Below are 26,640 nucleotides of genomic sequence, written 5' to 3'. Positions count from 1 at the left end.
TTTGCTGTTAACCTGCCTGATTCATCTAGGACTGTTTCCAGGACCTGCTTCAGACATAGCTGGGCCTTGGCGAGTGGGGGTATGTTCTGATTATTTGGGTGCATTGTGCAGGTTAGACTACTGATGGTTATCTTAAGGCAAGTGTTGGGAATGATTATAGTAGAAACGGAGAGAGTATGTTTTAAGTGATGATTATATTAGTTTAACATAGATGAATGACTTCACAAGATAGGGGTTGGTTGCCTGAAAATCTTGGTTGGCATGGAGGAGTTTTCCTTATAAACTCGAGAATAGCCAATATCCAAGGGGTTAGAAAGAAATACCCACTTAACGTTTTGCAGGGTCCTGTATATGTGTGCTTGTCAACACATACACACCTGCATGTATCGATACATATAATGGTAGAGATAATGTATTAATTTGATTAGGTTCTGCAATTAGAGTCTTTATTGACATGGGCATGGTAGTCTTGAATTATGAGTGATTCATATGAATTGGTAGAGAATATTCGAAAAGGTCGTCGAGTTATTGGGGGTATGCTTAGGAAATGGATTTTTCAGTGACTGTGGTGGCCACTCTGGAATAGGTTCACAAAATTTGAGGGCAATTTGGGGCAAATTTGTGTGTTAAGTGGGGAATGTTAGCTTTGAGGGAATGAGGGAACAGACAAAAGATGCAGTGTTCGAGAAAGTTATTTATGAAGTGATTTGGTAGCAGCTGATAAAAATTATAAAAGTTAGTTGTAAGAGGTTTTGAATAGGTGAGTGGGAGATGTAATGGAAGGGATTTATTTATGAGGAAGCTTGTTACTATTAGAAAAGTAAATTTCAAAAGAGTAAAATGGGAAAGATGGTTTAGGGAAGATTATTCTTTTGGGAAAATGCAGCTCTTAGGTTAAAAACAAGAAGGCAAGGGCAAGCTGAAATGAGTGCATTTAGGTGTGGAGAAGTCTGAGTGAGAGGAAGGATTAAGGAAGAGGTTACAGAAAGATTTCTTACTGTAAGGAGTGTTGTGTTGGATACTACTTTTGATTAGTGGTTCGGTAAGGAAAGGGGCTTAAACATCGCCTGGTTTGTAGGGGTGGGGAACGTTACCACGGATACCGAAGCGTAATAGTTTTCTTTCTCAAGGACCCCAAGAAGCAAGCAGCCTGCCTGTTCCCTGGGCTTTTGCAGCCCAGGCCGGTCCGGCAGCCGCACGGGCGGGATTTGCCGGCGCTCGGCCGGCGGCGGGCGGAGCTGCGCGGGTGGTGGGCCCAGGGTCCCGCCGCCGCCGCCCGCGAGCGCGGCCGAGCAGAGCCGGCCCGGGCCTCCGGGCTCCGCGCACCCACGGGCCCTCGGGGGGCGCTCCAGCGAGTGAGCAGGCCCGGGCCGCGCGCTGGGGGCCGGGAGGAGGGGCTTTCTGAGCGCCCGGAGCAGAGCTCCGCGCGCGGCTCGCGCGGCTTCCTTTTGTTGTGTGTGTACGTGTGTGAGTGTGCGCGCGCGTGCGTGAGTGCGCCCGTGTGCAGGGAGGCGGCGGCGGAGCGTGGAGAAGCCGGGGCTGGTCCTGTCCGGGCGGCTGGTGCGCCCCGGCCTTGGCGGGTGCTGGGCCTCCCAGACACCCGTCTTCCGGGTCCGGGCCGCGGCGCAGTCGGGCCCCTTCGCCAGCGCGATGGCAAACTTTGTGAGTGGGTCTCGGCCGCTAACAAGTGTCTTCTGACCGCGGGGCCGCCGAGCGTCAACTGACACCCCCTTTCCCTCCTAACCCTGTTTTCTCCAAATCTCCTATTGGACTGCGTTATGTTTACAGTTTTGTGGTGTGCGAAAAGGTCAGACGGCTAACTTGGTCTACTAGACAGTTTTTCACTTGGTATCAAGAGCAAAAACTGTCCGCGTGTACCCGGACATAGGTTACACTGGTAAAACCTGCGTGGTAAGAACGGTCCTAAGGCCTTTCCAGAATTAGGCTATGGGGCAAACTTTTCCTCTCCAGACTTTGTGGAGCACTTTTCACAGTGCCAGGAAAGGCTGCTCGTGTAGTAGACTAAAAGATACAGTTAGGAAATGCAAGAGTTAAAGCCCTTCCCAAGAGCTTGAATTAAAAAGAGCTTTTTGTTTTTGTTTTACATAATAACTATGATTTGTGTAGTTTGCATATGGAGTTTTGCAAAATTGGGCGTGATGTGAAAAAAGCGTTTCTTATTAATTTTATAGAGGGCAATGGTAAAGGCACCACGGTTTTGAAATTTCAAGTATGTTAAATGTTGCTATAAATAAAATCCTATTCAGATTTTTAGATTTAATAAATCTAAAAATACGTTTGCAGTTGTCCTTTGGGTGCAGGAGGAAGTCCTGGGTTTCTCTGTGCTTGTTTCTGGGCAGATTTTCAGTGTTGTCAGCATGAAACGGGTGTAGAACCTTAACCTGAGTGAATAATTTGCTTGAGATTACCAGTCTGTTTTGCAGCTGGGAATAGATCTGGGTCTCTTATTCCCAGTCTGGTGACCTATCCAAGAATAGACTAAGGAAACTGGGTATTTGTCTGTTTGGTGGAAAATATGGCTGAGTTGATTTTATAGTGAGTATTAAAGAGCCAAAAAGTGAATGTGTGAATGTTTAATTTTCTTTTGTAACATTTAAATGTGGTTTCCCCACACTGAATGTCTTTGGCCTTTAACTACTAGAGGATTTGAGGATAGTCCTCAATGTTACTTTTCACGGCAATTGTAGCGCTTTACACTTGATTAAAACTGATAGATGCTTATTATATTTAACTGCTAGTGGATGTGTTTTTCAGTGAGTATTCTCAGTGGTTAGAGAATAGCAGGTAACTTGAGAATGTTTAGCGTCCTCACAAGTGCTAGGGAGAAGAGGAATTATGTTAACTTCATTAATCTCTGATTAAAAAACCTTTGGCTCTTTTTATTGACCATGCCTAAAAAAGTACAGATGGAATACCTGTGGATTTTCTCCTCAGCTTTATGTACTCTTATTCTCATTATTATTACTACATTAGTTATACACAACAGTGTTTTGTCAACATGTTTTTCAGTAGGCCTAGTACAAAAGAGTACCTTTTCTTTTTATAGTACCTGAGTTGAAATTGGACCTTTTTGTTTTGTTCATTCCTAGCCTTTCCTCTTATATCACAAAAATAATCCGTCTTCTTTCTCCTTCCCATCTCCTAAGAACCCTGGAAATTTTTAATCTAATACAATGGTTCTCCACCAGAGGTGATTTTAGCAATGTCTGGAGATATTTTTGGTTGTCAGTCTGGGAGATCTTACTGGTTTCTAGTGGGTAGATGCTAAACATCCTACAATGCACATGATCAGCCCCCACAACAAAGACTTATCCAGTGCACAGCGTCAGTAGTGCTGATGTTGAGAAACCCTGATCTGATCTGGTGAGAATAATATTCTACCTATGAAAGTTATTTATAATGTAATTGGCATCTCTATTCACATCTGTTATAAATCTTTCTCCAAAGTTGTCATACGATGATCATGGGTCAAAGGTTATGAAGTATATTTTAGAGCATCAGTACACAGGATTTTGGAGTTGGAAGATTAACAAGTATGACTCTTTCAGTATGTAGATAAGGAGTTTCAGAGAGATTGTGATTTACCCAAGGTCCCACAGGTAGTGCAGAGCTCAGGTCTCTTGTTATTTCTGTTATAATTTAATTTTAATTTACTTATTTAATTAAAATTAACTTTAATGATTACTGAGGGGAACGATATTATATTGTTGCTTGATATACAAATAAATTTAAATAATCAAAGTAAAAAATAATTGTCATGCGAATCTCTTTTCAGTATTCAGTGCATTATTGTTACTTTTTCAGGTTCACATGTGTTTGTTGAATTCTTCAGCATGGTTTTGTAACCACTGTAAACTTTTCAGCATCTGCTTTTTATTTATTTTTATTTTTATTATTTTTTTTAAGATTGGCACCTGAGCTAACAACTGTTGCCAATCTTTTTTTTGTTTTCTTTCTCCTTTTTCTCCCCAAATCCCCCCAGTACATAGTTGTATCTTCTAGTGATAGGTCCTTCTGGGTGTGCTATGTGGGACACTGCCTCAGCATGGCCTGATGAGCGGTGCCGTGTCCGTGCCTAGGATCCGAACCTGCGAAACCCTGGGCCGCCGAAATGGAGCACGGGAACTGAACCACTCAGCCACCGGGCCAGCCCCCAGCATCTGCTTTTTAAAAAAATGTTTGAAAAATTTAAAATGATCACACACAATTTTTAAACAAAACAGTTTAAAGTTAATTATGATAACCTGAGTAACATTTCAAATTCAAACCCAACTGGAATAGTTAAAATGTCTTAGGGTGTCTTGAATATAGACATCTGTTGTGTGAGGATGACTATAATGGTGAGTTATTGTGCTGATTGTAAATCTATTCTCGCAAGATCCTTTTGGTTAATTTTAGAAAAAGATATTGGAACTTTCAGGTGAAATATAATTGGATGAAATACAAATTGGGTATTTAGATTAAATAATTTTCAAATTAAGCAGTGAGTTGTTAAAGGAAGAAGTATCAATGGGGTTCTTTTTATTTAAAAAATTTTTTTTTCTGTAGTGCTACTTTTTAAGAATGAGTAAAACAAGATAGAAGACCATATGGGCAAAGGTTTCTTTAAGAATTGTTCTATATTGGGGCTGGCCCCGTGGCCGAGTGCTTAAGTTCGCACGCTCCGCTGCAGGCAGCCCAGTGTTCCGTTGGTTCGAATCCTGGGTGCGGACATGGCACTGTTCATCAAACCACGCTGAGGCAGCGTCCCACATGCCACAACTAGAAGGACCCACAACGAAGAATATACAACTATGTACTGGGGGGCTTTGGAGAGAAAAAGGAAAAAATAAAATCTTTAAAAAAAAATTGTTCTATGTAAGAAATTTATAGGAAAAATTTAAAATCCATTATTAGCAAAAAGAAAAAATCAACTGGAGAAATTGCTGTTAATATTTTGATATGTAGCTTCCTTATATTTTTGTTAACCTTTTATTTTGGAAAAATTTAAGTAGATAAAAAAATAGTTAGAATAGTATTATGAACCTCCATGTACTCATGACCTACCTTCAAGTCAGCAGTTAATGGCCAGGCTTATTTCATCTTTACCTCTACCCTTTTTCTCCCCTCTCATATATTTTTTTAACTTTATTTTGAAATAGTTATAGACTCAGAAGAAGTGCAAAATTAGTAGGGTCCTTTGTATCCTTTACCCAGCTTTTCCCCAATGATGACTTCTTATAAAGCTTTCATAAGACATCAAAACCAGGAAATTGACATTACTATATTGCTGTTAACTAAACTGCCGAACTTACTCATTTTTCATCACTTTTTTTTAACCTGCGTTCATTGGTATATATACATAGTTTTATGCAGTTTTCTCCCATATATAAATTCATGTAACTACTACCAGAGCGAAAGTACAGAACTGTACCATCACCACAAGGAAAACCCGTCTTGCCCACTACTTTATATTTGCACTCTACCCTGAACCCCTCCCTGTCCCCGGCAACGTATTCTCCAGCTCGGTAGTTTCATCATTTCAAAAATGATGTATAATAATATATTAATACATACTTTGTTTAACCATTCAACTGTTGAAGGACTTTTGATATATTCAGTATTTTGCTGTTAAGAATAAAGCAGTTATGAACATTCGTGTAAAGAATTCTGTGTAAACGAAAGTTTTCCTTTCTCTGAGATAAATGCCCAAGAGTGAGCTTCCTGGGTTGAATGGCAAGGGCATGTTTAGTTTTATAAGAAAATTCCAAACTGTTTTCCAGTGTGGCTGGACCATTTTACATACCTGTCATTAATGTATGAGAGATCTACTTTTTCTGCATCTGCCAGCATTTATTATCACTATTTTTTATTTTAGCTGTTCCAGTAAGTATATAGTGATATCTTATTGTAGCTTTAATTTGTGTTTCCTTAATGGCTAATGATATTGAATATCTTTATTTGTACTTATTTGCTGTCTGTTTTTGTCTTTTGCTAATTTTATTTATTTATTTTTTGTGGAAGATTAGCCCTGAGCCAACATCTGCTGCCAATCCTCCTCTTTTTGCTGAGGAAGACTTGGTCCTGAGCTCACATCCGTGCCCATCTTCCTCTACTTTATATGTGGGACGCCTACCACAGCATGGCCTGCCAAGCAGTGCCGTGTCTGCACCCGGGATCCGAACCCGCGAACCCCGGGCTGCCGAAGCAGAGCATGCACAGTTAACTGCTGTGCCACCAGGCCGGCCCCTGCTAATTTTCTAATCAGAATATTTGGTAAAAACTGTTGAGTTTTTAGAGTTCTTTATATATTCTATATATAAGACCTTTTTTAGATACATGGTTTGCAAACATTTTCTCTCTGTCTGTAGCTTATCTTTTCATCTTTTTAACAATTTGTCTTGCACAGGACAAATGTTTTGCACTTTGTTGAAGCATGGTTTATTTTTTTCGTGGAGCATGCTTTTGGTGCCACGTCCAGGAACCCTTTTCTTTAGGTACCGAAAGATCTCTCCTGTGTTTCTTTCTAAAAGTTCTGTAGTTTTATGTTTAAATTCACGATCTGTTTCGAATTAATTTTTGCATATGGTTGTGAGGTTCAGGTTAAGACTTTTCTTTTGGCCTATGGATGTCCAATTGTTGCAGCACTATTTGTTGAAAAGACTATCCTTCCTCCATTGAATTGTTTTTGCCCCTTTGTCAGAAATCAGTTGGGCATGTTTGTGTTGGTCTGTTTTTGGGTTCTCTGTTCTGTTCCATTGATATATGTGTCTTTCCCTCTGTCAGTACCACAGTGTCTTGATTTTTATAACTGTATAGTAAGCCTTGACATTGGATAGAGTATTCTTTCCACTTTGTCAAGATTAGTTTAGCTATTGTAGTTCCTTTGTCTTTTCATTATAAATTTTAGAATAATCTTGGCTATGCAAAAATAAATCTTGCTGGAATTTTCATAAGAATTGTATAAATCTATAATTCAGTTTGGAGAGAATTTCTTTATTATATAGAGATTCTCAGTCCATGAACCTGGGATGTCTCTCCATTTATTTAGGTCTTCCATATTGTTTTGAAGCAAATTCTAGGCATCGTAGTTTTTCTTAAACAGCAGTATTGAGATATAACTTATGTACCATATGATGTATGCATCCAGAGTATGCAATTTAGTGGTTTTCAGTGTATTCACAGAGTTGTGCAGCCATCACCATAATCAATTTTAGAACATTTTCATCACTCTGAAAAAAACTCTATCCATTAAAAGTCACTCTCCATTCCCTATTCATCCTAGCCCCTGGCAACCACTAATTTGCTTTCTGCCTGTATGGATTTGCCTATTCTGGACATTTCATATGAATGGAATCATATAATAGGTGGTCTTTTATGTCTGACTTCTTTCACTTAGCATAATGTTACATGATGTAGTGTGTGTCAGGAGTTCATTCCTTTTTATTCCTTTGCATTCTATTGTATGGATATATCACATTTTGTCTGTCCATTCATCAGTTGACCGACACTTGGTTTGTTTCCACTTTTTGGCTATTGTGAATATTGCTGCTATGAACATTCATATGTAAGTGTTTATGTGAACATTCGTTTTCAGTTCTCTTGGGTATAAACCTAGGAGTGGAATTGCTGAGTCATATCCAAGAATTCATTGTGAAAACCAATGTCATGAACCTTTCCCTCTATGTTTTCTTTTAGGAGTTTTAGAGTTTCAAGTCTTACGTTCAAGTCTTTAATCCATTTTGAGTTGATTTTTGTGTGTAGTATAATCATTCTTTTGCATGTGGATATTTAGTTTTCCCAACACCATTTGTGGAACAGCTGATTTTCTCCCCATTGCGTATTTTGGGTACCCTTGTTGAAGATCTGTTGTCTGTATATGTGTGGGTTTATTTCTGGGCTCTATTTGGTTCCATTGATCTGTATGTATGTCTTTATGCTAGTGTTATACTGTTTAGTTATTATAGCTTTGTAATATGTTTTGAAATTAGTAAATGCGAGGCCTCCGGCTTTGTTCTTAAGATTGTTTTGGCTATTTGGGGTTCTTTGTGGTTTCGTATGAATTTTAAGGTTGCTTTTTGTATTTCTGAAAAAATACCCTTGAGATTTTGATAGGGATTGCATTGAATCTGTAGATTTCTTTGGGTAGTATGGACATTTTAACAGTCCATGAACATGAGATGTCCTTCACTTTATTTGTATTTTAATTTATTTCATCGATGTTTTGTAGTTTTTGTTTTTACGGTGAAAAATAAAATTTCTTTTCCCCAGAAAGAAATTAACAGGTCAGTGAAATTAAAATAGAAAGTTGTCTCATCTCAATTGATGATTCTGTTCCGATTTAGCCCAGAGAGTCTCGCATAGATGGTTGAGTAGAGTCTAGGTTTTCTTTTTTAGCAGTCTCAAACAGCCTGTTACTTCTTTCATTGAAATGAGTAGCTCCTTTGTACCTCCAAAGCTGAATTAATTTAACTCTAAGTTTCTCATGTATTCTCTTCTTCCACAATTCCAAAGAGGTGTCAGGACAAAGTAACATTACAGCCAGGATGTGTGACACCCCCAACTCTGTTGTTCTTTTCATGATCGACTATTCAGGGTCCTTTTAATTTCCATATGAAATTTTTTTTTGATTTTTTAAACTCTTTTTTTTATTGCAGTAACAATGGGTTATAACATTATATAAATTTCAGGTGTACATCATTATATATTTCTGTGTAGATTACGTCATGTTCACCACCCAAAGACTAATTACAGTCCATCACCACACACATGTGCCTGATCACTCCTTTCTCCCTCCTCTCTATTTCCCCTCTGGTAACCACCAATCCAATCTCTATTTCTATGTGTGTGTTTGTCGTTTTTTTTAATCTTCTACTTATGAGTGAGATTGTATGGTATTTGATTTTCTCCCTCTGACTTATTTCACTTAGCATAATGCCCTTAAGATCCATCCATGTTGTCACAAATGTCTGGATGTCATCATTTCTTACAGCTGAGTAGTGTTCCATATGTATATATACCACATCTTCTTTATCCGTTCTTTCCTTGATGGGCACCTAGGTTGCTTCCAAGTCTTGGCTATTGTGAATAATGCTGGGATGAACATACGGGTGCATATATCTTTATTCATTTGTATTTTCATGTTCTTTGGATAAATACACAGCAGTGGGATGGCTGGATCATATGGTAGATCTATTTTTAACTTTTTGAGGAATCTCCATACTGTTTTCCATAGTGGCTGCACCAGTTTGCACTCCTACCAACAGTGTATGAGTGTTCCCTTCTCTCCATGTCCTCTCCAAAACTTACTGTTTCCTGTCTTGTTAATTATAGCCATTCTGACCAGAGTGAGATGATATTTCATTGTAGTTTTGATTTGCATTTCCGTGATAGTTAGTGATGTTGAACATCTTTTCATGTGCCTGTTGGCCACCTGTACATCTTCTTTGGGAAAATGTCTGTTCATATCTTTTGCCCATTTTTTTTTTTTTTTTTTTTTTTTTTTTTTAATAAACAATTTTTTAATGATTTTTCTAAGTACCTCTCATTACAACATAGATGCTGTTTACAAAATTAAAAACACAAATTATACAAAGCTTTTTTTTTTTTTTTTTTTTTTTTCAGTTGTACATTTTTATTAGTCATGTTGTGGGTACACCACTTCCCCCTCCGTGCCCTCCCCCCACCCCCCCTTTTCCCTGGTAACCACCGATCAGATCTCCTTCTCAATATACTAATTTCCACCTATGAGTGGAGTCATATAGAGTTCGTCTTTCTCTGACTGACTTATTTCGCTTAACATAATGCCCTCGAGGTCCATCCACATTGTTGTGAATGGGCCAATTTCGTCTTTTTTTATGGCTGAGTAGTATTCCATTGTGTATATATACCACATCTTCTTTATCCAATCATCAGTTTCTGGGCATGTAGGGTTAATTTTTGTATATGGTTAGGAAGGGGTCCAACTTCATTCTTTTGCATGTGGATATCTGTTAATCTCAGCACTATTTGTTGAAGAGACTTTTCTTTATCTGCTGCATTGTTTGGGCACCCTGTCAAAAATCAGGTGACCATAGGGGCTGGCCTGGCGGCTGAGTGGTTAAGTTCGTGCACTCTGCTTCGGCGGCCCAGGGTTTTGCCAGTTCGAATCCTGGGCGCGGACATGGCACTGCTTGTCAAGCCATGCTGAGGCAGCGTCCCACATGCCACAACTAGAAGGACCCACAATTAAAAATACACAACTATGTATTGAGGGGGGGTGTTGCTTTGGGAGAAAAAGGAAAAATAAAATCTTAAAAAAAAATCAGGTGACCATAAATGTAGATATTTATTTCTGGACTCCCACTTCTATTCGTTGATCACGGTTGAGGAAATTTCCTTCTGTTCATAATTTGTTGGGTGTTTTTGTTGTGTAAGGGTGTTGGAACTCATCACATGTTTTTCTGCATCTACTGAGATGATTTATTAAAAAGGTTTTTGTCCTTTATTGATATGGTATATTAATTGATTTTCAAATGTTAAACCAATGTCTCATTCCTGAGATAAGTCTTATTTGGTCCTGGTGCATAGTTGTTTTTATGCGTTAGTGAATTCAGTATGCTAGTATTTTGTTGAAGATTTTTGTGTCTGTATTTGTAAGAGTTAATGGCTTGCCATTTTCTTTTCTTGTGATGTCTTTATCTCATTTTGGTATCAGTAATACTGACCTCATAAAATGAATTGAGAAATGTTCCCCCAAAAACTCCTATTTTGGGGAGGAGTTTGTGAACAATTGGTATTAATTCTTCATTAAATTTTTGGTAGAACTCTGCAGTGAAGCTGAGTCTGGAGGTTTCTTTTTTGGGAGCTTTTAAATTAAGAATACATTCTTCTTTAACAAGTAGAGAGCTATTTAGATTATTGATTTTATCTTGGTTTAGTTTCAGTAGCATGATTTTGAGAAATTGGTCTTTCTTTTAAGTGTAGAATTTAAAAGTGTAAAGTTATTTTGTAGTATTCTTGTATTAACTTTTTAGTTGCTGGAAGATCTGTAGTGATATCCCTATATCAATCCTGATATTGGTGATTTGTGTCTCTCTTTATTTTTGTTAGTCATGTTAGAAGCTTTAAAATTTTTGCTTCATTGATTTTTTTCCTATTTTTAATTTCATTGGTTTCTGCTCTTTATTATTTCCTTCCTACTGCTTGCTTTGGGTTTTTATTTGTGCTCTCTTTTTTTTTTTAAGTTTCTTATGGCAGGTAATTAGGTTATTGGTTTGAGATCTTTCCTCATTTCTAATGTAAGCACTTAGTGCTATAAATTTCTTTCTAACTACTGCTTTAGCTGCATCCCACATATTTTGACGTCATGTTCTTATTTTCATTCATTTTTATGTGTATATTTAAAATTTTTCTTTGAGATTCTCTTTGATCCATGGAATTTTTTAAAGGTGTATTGTTTTATTTCTGTGTATTTAGAGATTTTCCTGTTGTCTTTCTCTTATTTCTGGTTTGAGTCCATTACTGTCAGAGAATGCACTCTGTGTTATTTTGGTTCTTTTAAATTGTTAAGGTTTGTTTTATGGCCCAGAATATGGTCTGTCTTGGCAAGTGTTCCATGGATGCTTGAAAAGAAATGTGTGTTCTGCTGTTGTTGGGTAGAGTGTTCTATATAGATCAATTAGACCCTGTTGGTTTACTGTTATTAATATAGCCACTTTGCTTTTTTTAAAAAAAAAAAATATATAAAAATATTGTTACAGCTTTTCCATTCTTTTACTTTCAACATGTTATTGAATTTCTTGTTAGCAATGTATAGTTGGGCCATTTAGAAAAATCTACTCTGCTAGTCTGTCTTTTGATTATTTTATTTAGACAATCTGCATTTAAGGTAATTAGCACTTGTCTGCCATTTTATTATTTGTTTTTTTGTTTATTTTCTTTGCTTTTCATTTTTGTTTCTCTTTTCTTACCTTCTTGGAGATTACTAGAACATTTTCTACGATTTCATCTTTTATAATTTGTAAAAGATTTATTTATAATGTTCTTGAGTCTGTCTTGGTATAGTTTTTTTTTTTTTTTTAAAGATTTTACTTTTTTCCTTTTTCTCCCCAAAACCCCCTGCTATATAGTTGTATATTCTTAGTTGTGGGTCCTTCTAGTTGTGGCATGTGGGACGCCACCTCAGCGTGGCTTGATGAGCAGTACCATGTCTGCACCCAGGATTCGAACCGATGAAACACTGGCCCACCTGCAGCAGAGCCCTCGAACTTAAGCACTCGGCCACGGGGCTGGCCCCCTGTCTTGGTAAAGTTTTTGTAGTGGTGGTTGTAGTTATTACAGAATGCATATGTGACTCAAACAATGTATTGATATCAACATTTTACTACTTTGACTGAAGTGTGGAAACTTCTGTTTTACCTTCTCAAGTTTTAAATATAATTGTCTTGAGTATCAGACAGTGTTACAATTTTTGTTTCAATCATCAAGTATGATCTATAAGACTAATGATGGAAATGATAGTATGTTGTGTATACCTATATTTCTGTTCTTCCTGTTGTTTGGGAAATGTTCTACAGCCAGTCTTTATGTGTTGGGCTGCTAGTGACACATTCTTTTAGTTTTTCTTCTTTTGAGAATGCTTTTACAAAGTTTCCCTTTGTCCCTTGCTGAGGTCTGAATGTATTCCCCTAAAATTCATGTGTTGAAATCCTAATGCCCAATATGATGGCATTAGGAGTTGAGGTCTTTGGGAGGTTATTAGGTCATGAGTGGGAAGCTCTCACAAATGGGATTAGTGCTGTTATAAAAGAGGCCAGAGAAAGCTCACTTGCCCCTTTTCTGCCATGTGAGGATACAAAGAGAAGTTGCAGCCTGGAAGAGGGCCTTTACCTGACCATGCTGGCACCCTGATCTTGGACTTCCAGCCTTCTAGAACTGTGAGAAGTTAATTTCTGTTGTTTATAAGCCACTCATTCTGTGGTATTTTGTTATAGCAGCCTGAACCGACTAAGGAATTCCAGAAGAATAATTACATTGGGTATAGAATTCTTGGTTGGCAGTTCTCTTTTTTTCTAGTATTAAAAAAATACTCTGCCGCTTTTTTTGGTCTCTGATTTCAGGTGAGAAATCTGGTGTTGTTTGAATCGTTGTTCCATTATAGGTGATATATTATTTCTATCTGGCTGCCTTCAAAGTTTTTTCGTTGTCTTTAGTTTTTGAACATTTAATTATGATGTGTCTTGGTGTAGAATTTCTTTGGATTTACTTTGTTTTGAGTTGGTTCGGTTTTTTGGATCTGTAAGTTTGCATTTACCACATTTGAGAAGTTTTCAGCCATCATTTCTTGAAACACTATTTCAGGCCCCCTCTCTATCTCCTTTCTTTCTGGGGCTCCAGTGATATGAATGTTGGCTCTTTTGTTATTGCTCCACACTTCCCAAGACTCTGTTAGTTTTTTTCAGTCTGTTTTCTCTGTTGTTCAGATTGGGTGAGTTCTGTTTTTCTGTCGTCAGTTCAATGATTCACTTCCCTGTCATCTCCATGTTTGTATTGAGCCTATCCAGCAAGTTTTAAAATTTTCTGTTGTACTTTTTAGCTCTTTGCTTTTTTTTAAAACTTCTGTTTCTTTGCTGAGATTTTCTACTTTTTCACTTGTTTCAAGAGAATGTAAAATTGATTGCTGAAACATTTTTGTTATAGTTGCTTTATCAAATGATTCCATTATCAAATGATTCTAACGTTAGATTCATCTCTCTGTTGGCCTTAGTTGATTATCTTTTCTCAATCATGTTGTTATTTTCTTGGGTAATTTTCATTTTACCTATTATGTTGGGAGCCTCTGGGCCCTATTTACATTTTTTGTTTTAGCAGTCACCCTGTTTAGGTTTAGCATACAAATCTTGGCCCACTTTTGTGGGCTGGTTCCAGTGGCGGTTTAATTTTCACAGCCTTTGTGGTCAGCTTGATTTATCTCATTCTGCTGAGACTCCCACTGGTCCTTGCTGGTGCTGCCTGAAGCAGCAGAAGGGATTTTTCCATGCCAAGCTTATGGGTTTCTCTTACTGGGAGAGGATTGTGGTGGGATCCTCCTACTGGTATCCCCCCTGCCCCATTCTTCTCTGTCTTCACAGCCCTGAGTGAGGGAGGAGAGTCTTGGCTCAGACTGAGCTGCTTGCTCTGTCTAGGTCCCTTAGTTTTGCCCACTTACCTCTAGGTAGAAAACAGGAGTCTCAGGTCAGGCAGGGAAGGGAGAGTTGCTTCCCTTAGTCTTTGTTGGCCGGCCTTCCAGTTGATCTGCCTTGCCTGATATTGCAGAGAGATTCCCATTTAATTTGAGGGAGGAATGTGACTCTCTGGTCTGCTTTCTTTTGCTAAATTGATGGTTGGGAAATGCCAGTCTGGGTTGCCTTCTTCTGTTGGGTGTAGGGACGAAAAACACCCTGTTGCTCTTTTGTTTTTCCAGTACTGGAGTCCCAAACTAGTTTGCTGCCTTCTTAGTACTTTCCAGAATTTTCCTTTGGTTGTCTCCTATGTTATTTCTATGGTTTATAGTTGTGCTTAGTAAGGAGGGGTAGGGAAAAACAGACCTATGTCATCTTATCTAGACTGGAAGTTCAAGTCCCTTAGTTTTTGTGAACCTGCATCATCTCCATCTTGTGGGTTATTTCAGCTTTGAAAATAGTGGTATATGGATATATGCTTATACACTTTTAAGCACTATATAAATGTCTGCTTCAGTTATAAACCACAGTGTTGGACACCTAGGAAGTTTTTGGGAGGTCAGTCATAACCAGTTGAAAAGGATATCAAGGAATAAATGCGTTCTATTTACTAGGCATTTATCACATAAACAGAATTTTGATGTGTAGTTAATTAAAATGAGGTTATGAATTCTGGGTATTGTCTTTAAAGATTTCTTTGTTTAATAGATTATTTATATTTAAGATGTTTAATAATTCCAGTAATATATAATTGTATTTTAATATTAATAAACATTTTTCAAAACAATATTGAAAATCTTTGTATTATGCAGCCAATTTAATCTGTTTCTAATTCATAGGTTGAAAAGGAAAGATAAGATAAAATGTCCTGCTTTTACATTCTCTAGTTTTCTAATAGAATACATTGGCCTCAAATAAGAAAATGTCCATTCTACATTAGTAGAAACTGGTGTTTCTAAATACTGAGTTAACTTGGTAAATTGACTTCTACTTTTTAAAAAAATAATCTCACTACAAACATTTTTCATGAATTGTTCAAACTTAATACAGCTAGTTCAGTTATGGAGAAATTGCTGGACTCCTTTGCACCCACTTCTTGAGGTGTTTTCAGATTGACTCTGATGGCAAATCTCAGTTTCCCAATCAGATTAAAAATGATTTCTTTTATGTGTGGCGACATCTCTACATTATGTCTAGTGCCTAGTGTAATTCTGGGCATGTATTCTAGAAGAGGAGATAGGAATGATTGACTCTAGTGTTGAATAAGGTAAAAACTCTCAAAAGATAAACTGGCTTTTTATGGATCATTTACAAGTTCTTAAATGAGAGTATTTATATTTCATATTAAAATAATTCCAATTCCCTCTTATTTTTTAATAATCTTTTAACACTATGTTTTTGTTCTCAAAGAATTGATACTGTAAAAAGTCAAATTTAAATAAACTTTAATTTTTAAATGGGTATTCCTATAATCTTTCCTAGGGTTCCCTTTGTTAACATGGTAGAATAATTTTTCTTATAAAAATCAGTTGAATTTAATTTTCTCTATTTATTTACATGTTAACTATTATTGTAGATAGCATTTTAATGTCAGATTTTATGTTCATTGATGTTATACTTACTTCAAAGATTTTTTTTTTTTGACTCCCAGGACATTGCTGAGAGTAACAGTAAATATATTTTAACTTGGGAATGACCTTTTCCTGTGGTTCTAAGTTAGAATAGACATTTGTTAGGAGACAGAGGATCTGGTTCAAGTCTTTGCCTTGACACTTAGGTGTTATGTAGCCTTGGGTAGTTAACCTCTTGAACCTCAGTTTCATCATCTATGGAACAGAGGCAAACAATAGTACCTGCCCAGGTAATTGTAGGAGGTCAAATGAAATGTGGCATGTGAAAGCAATTTGTAAACTGAAGTACTTTATCAGAGTATGCTTGTGACATCTTTGAGGAGATCATTTGAAAATTTGCCTGAGTGATGTTGATAATCATAGTGCAAAATATTTTATGATTATTTACAAAATTAATGTGTATTCAGTAAAAATTCATGTAAAAGTAAAGCAGCTTTTCCTTTAGTGGCTCACTGACATTAGAAACTAATTTCTATTAGTAAATTTGCGGAAGGATTACATAGTTGCTTGATAGTTTGTTATCCCCACTGTGATAAGGTTATTTTTTGGAAGGTGTCTCCCCATGGCAGGTGATTTAAAGGTTAATTCTATCTCGTTAGAGGTTTATAGTCTTAAGAAATTTATAAAAATACTTACTATTGTGTTTTCTAATGTGGGTAGGCGGTCGGTTTCTTGTTTGACAAATGTTTACTGGTTAAGTGATTTGAAAAGGTCAAGGGCAGGTGAAATTTTCACTTGGTGGCTTTATTTTACTTACTTTTGTCAACTATCTTTTAAGAATTTCATTACTCCTTTGTAGGATTTTCTTTCTCAACTAAGTGGATTAACTACATTAATAGCGAAGTTTATAAGATTTTGGCTTGATTTTTGGTGAAATTAGAAATGCCTAAAAATATTCTAGAAAGACCTGTATAGTGCAGTTTCTGGGGTGGTTGGTTGAATTTGTTGGGGTGTCATTCCTCCCTGGGATAGATCTGGTCATGAAAAGTAGACCGTTAGACCATCATTTAGATAGAGAAAATTCTAGTAACTTTAATTTTCAAAGCAGTTAAACATCATTCAGAAAACATCATTAAATCACAAAAGGAAGAACTAGTGTAAAAGTTGGATTTGACTAATTACTGAAAGCCTGATCTAGTTAAAAGATGCTAAAGGACTTGAAGCATTTTTTATTTCAGATTTTTATGCCCTCATGTTTGCTATGTTTTATTCTTCCATTGCTTTGGGCTTTTCTTGACTACGTTTAAGGGCTTAGGTAGCCTTTTTATTAGGCAGTGCCTATGGGAGCATAAACAGTCAAACATTTGTAAGCATACACATTTCAATGAAACTTTAAAAATGGGGCTTTAAAAAAGGTAATCTTAGTTAAATGAGAATTGTGTTCTTTATCAATGCATGGCTTTTCTAGAACGGTTGTACTTGGAAGTAACCTTAAGGTACATGGTATAATGAAATAACTATAAAATGGTTATGTTTTGATTAGATTCCTTTTTATATTAAATTTTATTTATTGCCTTAGAAATTCATATTCTTGACAATTTTTGTGGGGGTTTCTTCTGGATTATTGAGACAATTATTCATAAAACTTCATCTTTTGCAATCTTTTCTAGGCAAAGATGACATTTGAAACAATTTGGTAGACTGAAAGTACACCCTGCAAATAACATAAAGATATCCTTTGAAAATACTTTATGAGGGAGACGTTATCTAGGTTCTTAGAACCAACATGAAGAGTATGAAATATTTGGAAAAAAAAACTAAAGAACCTCTTCCTATTTATTGTAAAGTGCATGCAGTTTTTATAGTTTTTCTAAGAGTACTCTTGAAATTTATTGGCATTCTTTTAAAACAAAGACTGGAAATTATGTTAGGTAGGGTTAAACTAGTGTTTACATTGCTAAGAATTATTGTTTTCTGTTTGGTAACAATGTTTCATAAAGTTTATAGTAGACTCATCAGTAGGTTGGATCTCTTTATTGTTGAGACCTTTGAGCCGCTTTAGGAAAATTTCCAAGCTGAGGGGTAATGTTGCTAAAACCCCGGTAGGCTGGTTTCGATACCCGGTTCTGCTCTTTCATTCGGATAATGTGATGTTTCTAGGTGCCTTAGTTTTGTTATCTGTGATTCTATAATTGAGACAGAGTCTTGTGTGGTGGTTATGCTTCTAGAGCTTGATTTTTTGGGTTGTAGTTCAGCTTTAATTATTTAAAAAATATTAAGTATCAACTATGTTCAAGCGCTGTTTTAGGCACTTGAGATGTATCTGTGAACAAAAGAAAAATTCCTGCCCTTGGAGATTATAGTTCGGGGCAGAAAAACTGTAAACATCATAAATAAGTAGGTTATGTAATATGTTAAGAGGTAGTAAGTACAATGGAAAATGCATAACAGATGAAAGGGGGATTGGGTGAATCTGTGTAGGGGCAGGTTATAGTTTTAAATACCATGGCAGGAAAGAGCCTCTTTAACAAGTTGATAAGTGAGCAAAGACTTTAAGTGGGTAAAGGATTTAGTTATGAGGATCTCTGAGAGAAGAGTGTTCAGGCCCAGGAACCACCAGTCCAGTAGGCCCTGAGGCGGTAGCATGCTGGAAGATAAGGAGGTCAGGTCAGTGTGTCAGAATGTCAGAGTGAAATGAACAAGGGGGAGAGTATAGAGGATTAGATCCGAAAGATGGGGGGAGGGTGGGGGTACAGGGATAGCATGATAGGTTGTAGAGGGCCTTGTAGATCATTATAAGGACTTTAGTTCTGCCACTTAGTAGTTTTATAGCCTTTGGTAAGTTGCTTAACCCTTCAGTTTTCTCTTCTGTAAAATGTGAATAATAATAGCACCAATCTCTCAGGTTTGTTGTTTGTATTAAGTGAATTAATACCTGCAAAGTCCTAGGAACACTACTAAGCAAACTCCAGAACATATATTCATTGCATTCTTGAATCTAGAATCAGTATTAAAAGATCACTTCTTCCTTTTCTTTTGGAAAGGTAGCAAAGGGAGAATTAATTGATCCCTGCTTTTGATTTTTCTATGATAAATTGCTTAAACTTAGAGCAGCTATCACATTACATTATCATCACAAACATTGTTGTATGTGTACTTAACCATCCTTGTGAAATTATGAGCTCCTCTGGACAGAGATGCTATGCATGTCTAGGAATCTTAGGTAGTGTGTTGTATGTACATAACAGGTGATCAAAGATGTTGACTTAATGAATCAGACCACCTGCTGGTAAATATATTGGAATACTGCCAATCTATCAAAACCAAATAATGGAAGGACAGTAGCTAATAGCCTCTACAAAATATTTCATTTATTTCCTTTCTTAATATATATTTTTAGTCTTAACTGACTGTTTATGTCTACATAAGTGATTATAATGAGGGACTAATTAGCCAGCAAAAGTCTTAAATCAGAGGAATTGCTAAGCAGAAATATTCAGTAACTCCTGAAGTAGGAGAGTCAGGCAGGGAAAGAAGAACGTCTTAACTGACCATTGGGTGGTTGGGTTGTCAGGTAACTTTATACTTTTCTTTTTGTGCTTATGGGATCTTAGTTTCTAGCTCGGTGGGTTCTTGGTGGAGAGGAGAGGGAGAGGAGAAAGAAGGAGAGAGACTTGGAAGGAGGAATGAAATTGGTAGATGAGGTTAAATTAATTAGGGTTCCAAAAACAGAGGTTATGTGGCAGGTGAGTTAGGGGAAGTTGTGGGTTGCCATGGTGTAGAGGAAAGGTGGTGCTGGGAAAGATATTCCAGAATTTCTGTTTATAGATTGAGACTTTGAGGTTCTATGATTTCATGTGTGTGGGGGGTGTGTATGTGGGAGAGAGGCATGTTTCCTTTCCCTTCTTGCTTCACTATTTATTTTTGTTTCCTTCTCTTTGAACGTATCTAGTTATATTCTTTGAAGTATGACAGGCTTAATTTAGGGCTTTCAATAAAAGGTGATGCAAGAAGGTGAGTAGGCTTTTTGTGAAAATGTGTTCAACAGGATATTAACATTTCAAAAACATTTGTCCAGTCTGTAGATGTTACCATATTATGTGATGATATATTGTAATAATGTCTTGATTGTGGACTATGTATTTCCAGTCAACTTTTAAGAAGAGTCATAATGTAATACTAAAATGTCTAATTTGAAGACATTTTTATTTCCTGTACTGTATATAGACTTTGCCATGCTTTTTCTGTTCACCTTTACTCTGTTCCTGCAAATCTGTTACAAATTCTAAAAGTTGAATACAGTAAAGAACATAGAATAGTGAATAGTAGTGTAGTGCAGATACAGTTTCACTTTACCCGTTTTTAATAATGTCTACCATAATAGTGGAGTTTTACAGCTTTTATCTTTTTTTATACTATCGCAATAGAAGTAGATATTTAAAAATGCTTTTACGTAATTGAAAGGAATGGCATATTTGCTCTTTAGAATGTTTGGGAACAAAACTGTGAGGCAGTTAAGAGCTTAGTAGAAGGAAGTTATTTTAAAAGAGATTTTTTGTTTGTAACTAGTTTAGTAACAAAGCTACTGACTGGCTAAGGACTAGAAAATGCTGAATTATCAGAAAGGTACTGTTTGTAACTCCTTGATAAAATTATGTAAACACAAATTTGAATTAATATATTTGGTTATTTTCTAAAGATTAATTGTTCTGCTTTTACATTTATAGCTTTTATTGATTTGTAAGTTATTTATTGAGCCCTAAAAATGTGTCAGGGCTGTTATATAAAATGCTTTGTTATTTCTGAATAAAAAATTATATTTGGCCTATTCTTTGTTTCTAATAAAATTTCAGCTTTGAGTCTTCATTACTTCTATTTCATATACCAGGAAAAAGTATCCTAGATACACGAAGAAAATGTTGTATGTCCAATATCAATGCAATATCAACATGGGCTGTTAATGTCCCCTACTAGTCTCTGCTGAAAGGTTGATTACAGCATGACATTTACAAAATATCTGTGGACCGTTTTAGTCTTATTAAATAAATACCTTTACCTTGAAAATTTTAAATACTTAATATTTTTGTGTTTTCAGTAACTGTCTTCTTATATATTTAGACTTTTGAGCTGAGGGAAATGTTCTGTGGGATTTCATCAGGAAATATTCATCAAGTATTATTTGAGTAATAGAGAGTATCAACATATGATTTTAATGAAATACAGTTCGTACCCTGTTTCCTATTTTAAGTTGTTTAAGATAATTCTAGGTTATTGCCCTGATTTTAAACGTCTTAATTCTCAACTAGAAGTTAAATTTGGAAAAGTCCGGTTCGTGTCTGGATCATTTCTTATCTTTGTCATACTGATGGGTCGTTATGGTTGAACTGAGTGTTAGTTGCTACTAATTTTATTTAATCCAACAGTGTCTACCATGGAAATAATTTTGTTAGATTTAGCATATTTAGATAGAGCTATTTTACTTGACTTTAAGAATACGTCTAATCTTGATTTTTGGGGGGATAACTTGTATTTTTGTACTTTTGTAGGGTAGAGAGAGGAATCAACAGCTTGGAAATTCAGCCAAGTGATCTGGCAGGATGGGCATTTGCCTGGCATATTTTATAGAGGTAATTTAACACTGTTTTATTCAATCTTTAATTTTTACCTGTAATAGATCCCCATGTGCTTGAACATGAGCACACCTATCACAAGTGTTGGGTGGTACTCTGCATTTACTGGACAATCCCTTTTCCTTTTAATTCTCACTTGTATATACCATGAGTATTACATATACGTAACATGATATCACTCTGTAGATATGAACATCTGTACATTGAAAAGAATTAATGTTTTTAGTTTTATAGGATGAAGACCATTTTCTTGTCACTTAAGTAGGTTACTTGCATGTCTCTTTTTTGGGCCACAGTTCCCTTATTTTAAGAAGACAGGTGATCCTTTCTTGTTGGCCTATGTTGGTACATATATGAGACCTGTGCTTTTATCTTTCAAACAAAGTGAAAGAAAATTAAATATTTAACAATTTTCAGAGTATTTACGTATCTGTCAGTGGCACATATTCTCATATCAATTAATGATCATAAAAATTCTAAAATTTCTTGTAAACTTCACTTGTTTTGAGAATTCTTTTAAAGTGAGAATGTGAAACTGTTAGCAGTTTTAGTGGCCATTTTCCAAGATTTCCCTCTTTTTCCACATTTTCTGGCAATTGTCATGTTTAACATTTCTCAGTCCTTACCCAGGTTTGTTATAAGAGGAGTACACATGAGTAGTAGAGAATGTTATAAGGTTAAAAAAAAGACTCCCCATTCCCATTCACTGTTAACATTTGTGTGTGTGTGTGTGTGTGTGTGTATCCTTCCAGACATTTTCTATACATATGCAAACATTTGTGTGTATACCTGTATTTACATAATCTTTACACAAATGGGATCACACCATACATATTGTTTAGCAACGTCTTTTTGTTGTTAACTTCTGTGTCTTTGCATATTGTTCCTTCTTATTTCATTCTGTGTAGTATTCCAATATTTGGATGTACGTAATTATTTTAACTAACTACCTATTTACAGATATTTAGGTTGTTAGGGTTTTTCTGCTGTAATAAATGACAATGTAATGAATATTCTTGGATACATCTTTGCACATATTTTAAAATATATCTGCAGTATAAATTCAGAAGGGAAAAATTGTTGTGCCAAAAAGTGTATATATTTAGTAATTTGGTGGATAAATTGCATAACTAAAAAGATTGCCCCAATATCAGTAGTGTAGGAAAATGGGGATTTCTTTATCTCTTTGACAACAGTAGCTAGTGTCACACTTTTTAATATTTATCAGTTTTTTGTTGTTTAGCATTACTTTTCAAAATTTCCTTATGAGTGAGTTTGAGCATTTTTTCTATGAGTACTGGCCATGTATATATTTTCAGTGATCTCTTTGATCATGTGCTTATCATTTGTTAGGCAAATTATTTTCACTCAACTTTTGCTTATGTTTTGATTCTGTTTTTGCCTTATGGAAGTTTTAACTTTTTTTTTTAAAGATTTTATTTTTGCCTTTTTCTCCCCAAAGCCCCCCAGTACATAGTTGTGTATTTTTAGTTGTGGGTCCTTCTAGTTGTGGCATGTGGGATGCCACCTCAGCATGGCTTGATGAGCAGTGCCATGTCTATGCCCCTGATTTGAACTGGCGAAACCCTGGGCCACCGAAGTGGAGCGCGCAAACTTAACCACTGGACCATGGGGCCCGCAGTAGAAGTTTTCACTTTTTATGGTTGAGTTTAGCGATCTTTTTCTTCATGGCTAAGAGTGGGGGTGGGATTTCTTTGTGAGGTTTGAAAGGTCTTCGCCATTGATTGTAGGACTCACTTTTTCCTCCACATTATAAAATCTCTGAATGACATGAATCGCTGGCTTGTCATAGTTTGACATTGTTATTTTCTTTCTTAGTGATACATAAAATAATTTCGTATCTTAAGATTGGTAGTTTTAGATTCAGTGAACTGTGCTACCTTAAAAAATCTTATGCAGGTTTTCTGTTACTTTTTATGGTTTAAATTGTTTAAAATCTTGATTTATATTGAATATATTTGGTATAAGCAGTAAATGTAGAGATCCAGCTTTACTTTTTTCCAGATAGCCAACCAGTTGTCCTCATTCCAATTATTGAATGATTCTTTTTTTTTTTTTTTTACGTATTTGAAATGTCACATTTATCATATACTAAATTTCCATGTTTTGGGGGGGCCTGTTTCTGAAATCAGTTCTGTTTAATTCATCTACTTGACTATTTTTGGACTGATAGTATTACAAGATGGTAGTCTGCTGGTTAAGATTTGGCATTCTCACCACTGTGACCCGGGTTTGTTTCCTGGTCAGGGAATCCCAGCACCCGTCTGTTGGTTGTCATATTGTGGCAGCTGCATGTTGCTGTGATGCTGAAAGCTGTGCCACTGGGATTTCAAACGTCAGCGGGGTCACCATGGTGGACAGGTTTCAGCGGAGCTTTCAGACTAGACGGACTAGAAAGAAGAACCTGGCCACACACTTGTGAAAAAATTGGCCATGAAAACTCTATGAATAGCAGTGGAGTGTTGTCTGATAGAGCACCAGAAAGTGAGAGGATGGCACAAAAAGGCCATGTAGGGTTCGATCTCCTGTACACAGGGTTGCTGGGAATCAGAATTGACTCGATGGCACTAACAAAACAAACAGTATTAAAAGAATTCAGTAAAGGAACTGCTTATAAAATTAATATACATAAATAATTTTTTTATACAAATAATAGACATTTGGACTAATAAAGGAAGAAAAGGTATGCGTTCAGAATAACAACTAAAAAAGAAAATATCTGGTAGCAATCTACTTGAGGAAAATTTTGAAACTGCTGATGGATAAGAAAGAAAATTAGGATCAATTCAAATTTTTGATAGGAAGATATGCTGTAAAGCTGTCATTCCATTATGGAAATACAGTTGATTTTTGTTTATTGATCTGATATCTGCGACCTTGCTAAAGTCGTTTATTCTCCTAGGTTTTTGTGGATTCATTGGGAAATTTCTAATATGGGATCGTATCGGTAGAGAATAAAGACAGTTTTATTTCTTTTCTAATCTGGATGCCTTTAGTTTCTTTCTTTATTTATTTATGCGTGCTTTATTTTACTAGCTAGAACCTTCAGTACAATGTTGAATGAAAGTGGTGAAAATGGACATCCTGATTTTCAGGAGGAAAGTGTTCAGTGTTTAACCATGAAGTGTCATGTCAGTTGTGGGTTTTTGTTGATACTTTTTATTAGATTGAGGACGTTCTCTTCTAATCTTGGTTTGTTGAGAGTTTTTATCATGAATGGGTGTTGAATTTTGTCAGGTATGTCTTTTGTGTTTATTGAGATAACCATGTGGCTTTGTCCTTTATTGTTTTCATATAATGTATTATTATATTAACTGATTTTCAGATGTTAAACCACCTTTGCATTCATAGGATAAATCCTGCTTGGTCATGGTGTATAGGCCTTTTTATATGTTGGTACATTCAGTTTGCTAATATTTTGTAAGGATTTTTGCATCTGTTTATGAGAAACATTGGTGTGTAGTTTTCATGTGATCTCTTTGTCTGACTTTGGTATCAAAGTAACTCTAGTTTCATAGATTGAGTTGCAAAGTATATTCTCTTCCTGTTTTGTGAAGGAGTCTGTGAAGGATTGGTATTTCTTCCTTAAATGTTTGATGGAATTCATCCATGAAGCCATTTGGGCCTGGTCTTTGTGGGGAGATTTTTAAATACTAATTCAGTTTGTTTATTTGTTATATTTAGATTTTTATATTTCCTGTTTAGTCAGTTTTGATAATATTATTGTCTTTTTAGGAATTTGTCCATTTCATGAAAGTTGTCTGATTTGTTGGCATTAATTTGTTTATAATATTCCTTCCCTTATAATTCTCTTAATTTTTGTGGGGTCAGTGGTAATGTCCCATCTTTCATTTCTGATTTTGATAATTTGTGTTTTTTTCTCTTTGTTCTTGGTCAGTCTATCTAAAAGTTTGTTAATTTTGTTGATCTTTTTAAAAGAACTAGGTTTTTCTCTATTTTTCTGTTTTGTATTTCATTTCTGCTCTAATCCTTATTCCCTTTTTTTCAGCTTGCTTCAGGGTTTAGTTTGCTCTTCTTCTGGCTTATTAAGGTGGAGGCTCATGTTACTGATTTGAGACTCTTCTTTTTTTCAAATATATATTTAAAGTTATAACTTTCCTTCTAGGTACTGCTTTAGCTGCATCCCATAAATTTTATGTTTGTTTTTGTTTTCATTCAGTTAAAAATATTCTCTTTTAATTTCTTTTTTGACCCATACATTATTTAGAAGTGTGAAGTTTAATTTCCAAGCACTTGAGGATTTTTCAGTTTCTAATTTATTTGAGATCTAATTTAATTTTGTTGTGGTTGGAGAATATACTTTGTATGACTTCACTCCTTTTAAATTTATGAGATTTGTTTTATGGCCTAGTATTTGGTCTGTCCTGGAGAATGTTCTGTGCGTGCTTGAAAACAATGTGTATTCTGTTGTTTGCTGGAATTTTCTGTGTGTGCCAGTTAGGTCTAGCTGGTTGATAGAGTGTGGTTCAGGTTTTCTATATCTTTTATAATTTTCTGTCTAGTTACTCTATCAGTTATTTAGAGTTGAGTATTAAAATCTCCAACAATAATTGTTAAATTTTCTATTTTCTTTTCAATATTGTTAGTTATTGCTTTGTTATTTTAGGGCTCTGTTTTTAGGTACATAAACATTTATAATTGTTATAATATCTCCCTGGTTTATTGACTCTTTATCGTTATGAAATATCTTTCTGTGTCTCCAGTAATATTTGTCTTAAAGTCTATTTGGTCTGATATTCATATATCCACTCCAGCTTTCTTATGGTTACTGTTTCCATAGTGTATCCTTTTTCACCTTTTTACTTTCAATCTTGAGTGTAAAGTGCATCTCTTGTTGACAGTGTACGGTTGAATCTTGTTTTTTTGTCCAGTCTGACAGTCTCTGCCTTTCCGTTGGGCTGTTTAGACCATTCACATTTAATTATGGGTATGGTTGAATTTATGTTTGCCATTTTGCCATCTGTTTTATATTGCTCTCTGCCTCCTTTACTACCTCCTTTTGTGTTAAATATTTTTTAGTGTGCCCTATTAATTACTCCTTTTTTTTTTTTTTTGCTAAATATAATTTAACATATTTTCTTTGTAGGTGCTGTAGGATTTACAATTATGCATTTTAACAACCTGCTTAATATCAACACTACTCAATATCAGTAAAACATAGAAACTTTGCTCCAATATAGCTCCATTTTCTCCCTC

General features: G+C 35.8%; 1 protein-coding gene across 18 annotated transcripts in view; it reads left to right on the top strand.

Annotated features, from left to right (window-relative positions):
• ZNF148 (zinc finger protein 148) overlaps window positions 1-26,640 on the top strand; it is a 119,025-nt gene that overhangs the window by 12,558 nt on the left and 79,827 nt on the right. For 9 of the 18 annotated variants that reach the window (XM_044771416.2, XM_044771419.2, XM_070509101.1 and 6 more), the window contains one exon: window positions 21,319-21,399. The exons of 2 other annotated variants lie outside the window; for them this stretch is intronic. Coding sequence is in view for 4 of the 16 variants with exons in the window: in XM_070509101.1 (XP_070365202.1) it covers window positions 21,370-21,399 (30 nt within the window). In the remaining 12 variants the exon portion in view is untranslated. Of the gene's footprint in view, window positions 1-1,274; window positions 3,385-6,024; window positions 6,277-19,724; window positions 19,787-21,318; window positions 21,400-26,640 lie in introns of those variants that run through there. 7 more of the 18 variants (XM_070509102.1, XM_014866838.3, XM_014866836.3 and 4 more) reach the window with 5 other exon arrangements.

Source organism: Equus asinus, chromosome 5, assembly GCF_041296235.1.
Source record: "Equus asinus isolate D_3611 breed Donkey chromosome 5, EquAss-T2T_v2, whole genome shotgun sequence".
Lineage (NCBI taxonomy): Eukaryota > Metazoa > Chordata > Mammalia > Perissodactyla > Equidae > Equus > Equus asinus.
The sequence above is the reverse complement of the archived record's forward strand: the minus strand, read 5'-3'. Positions and strand labels throughout refer to the sequence as shown.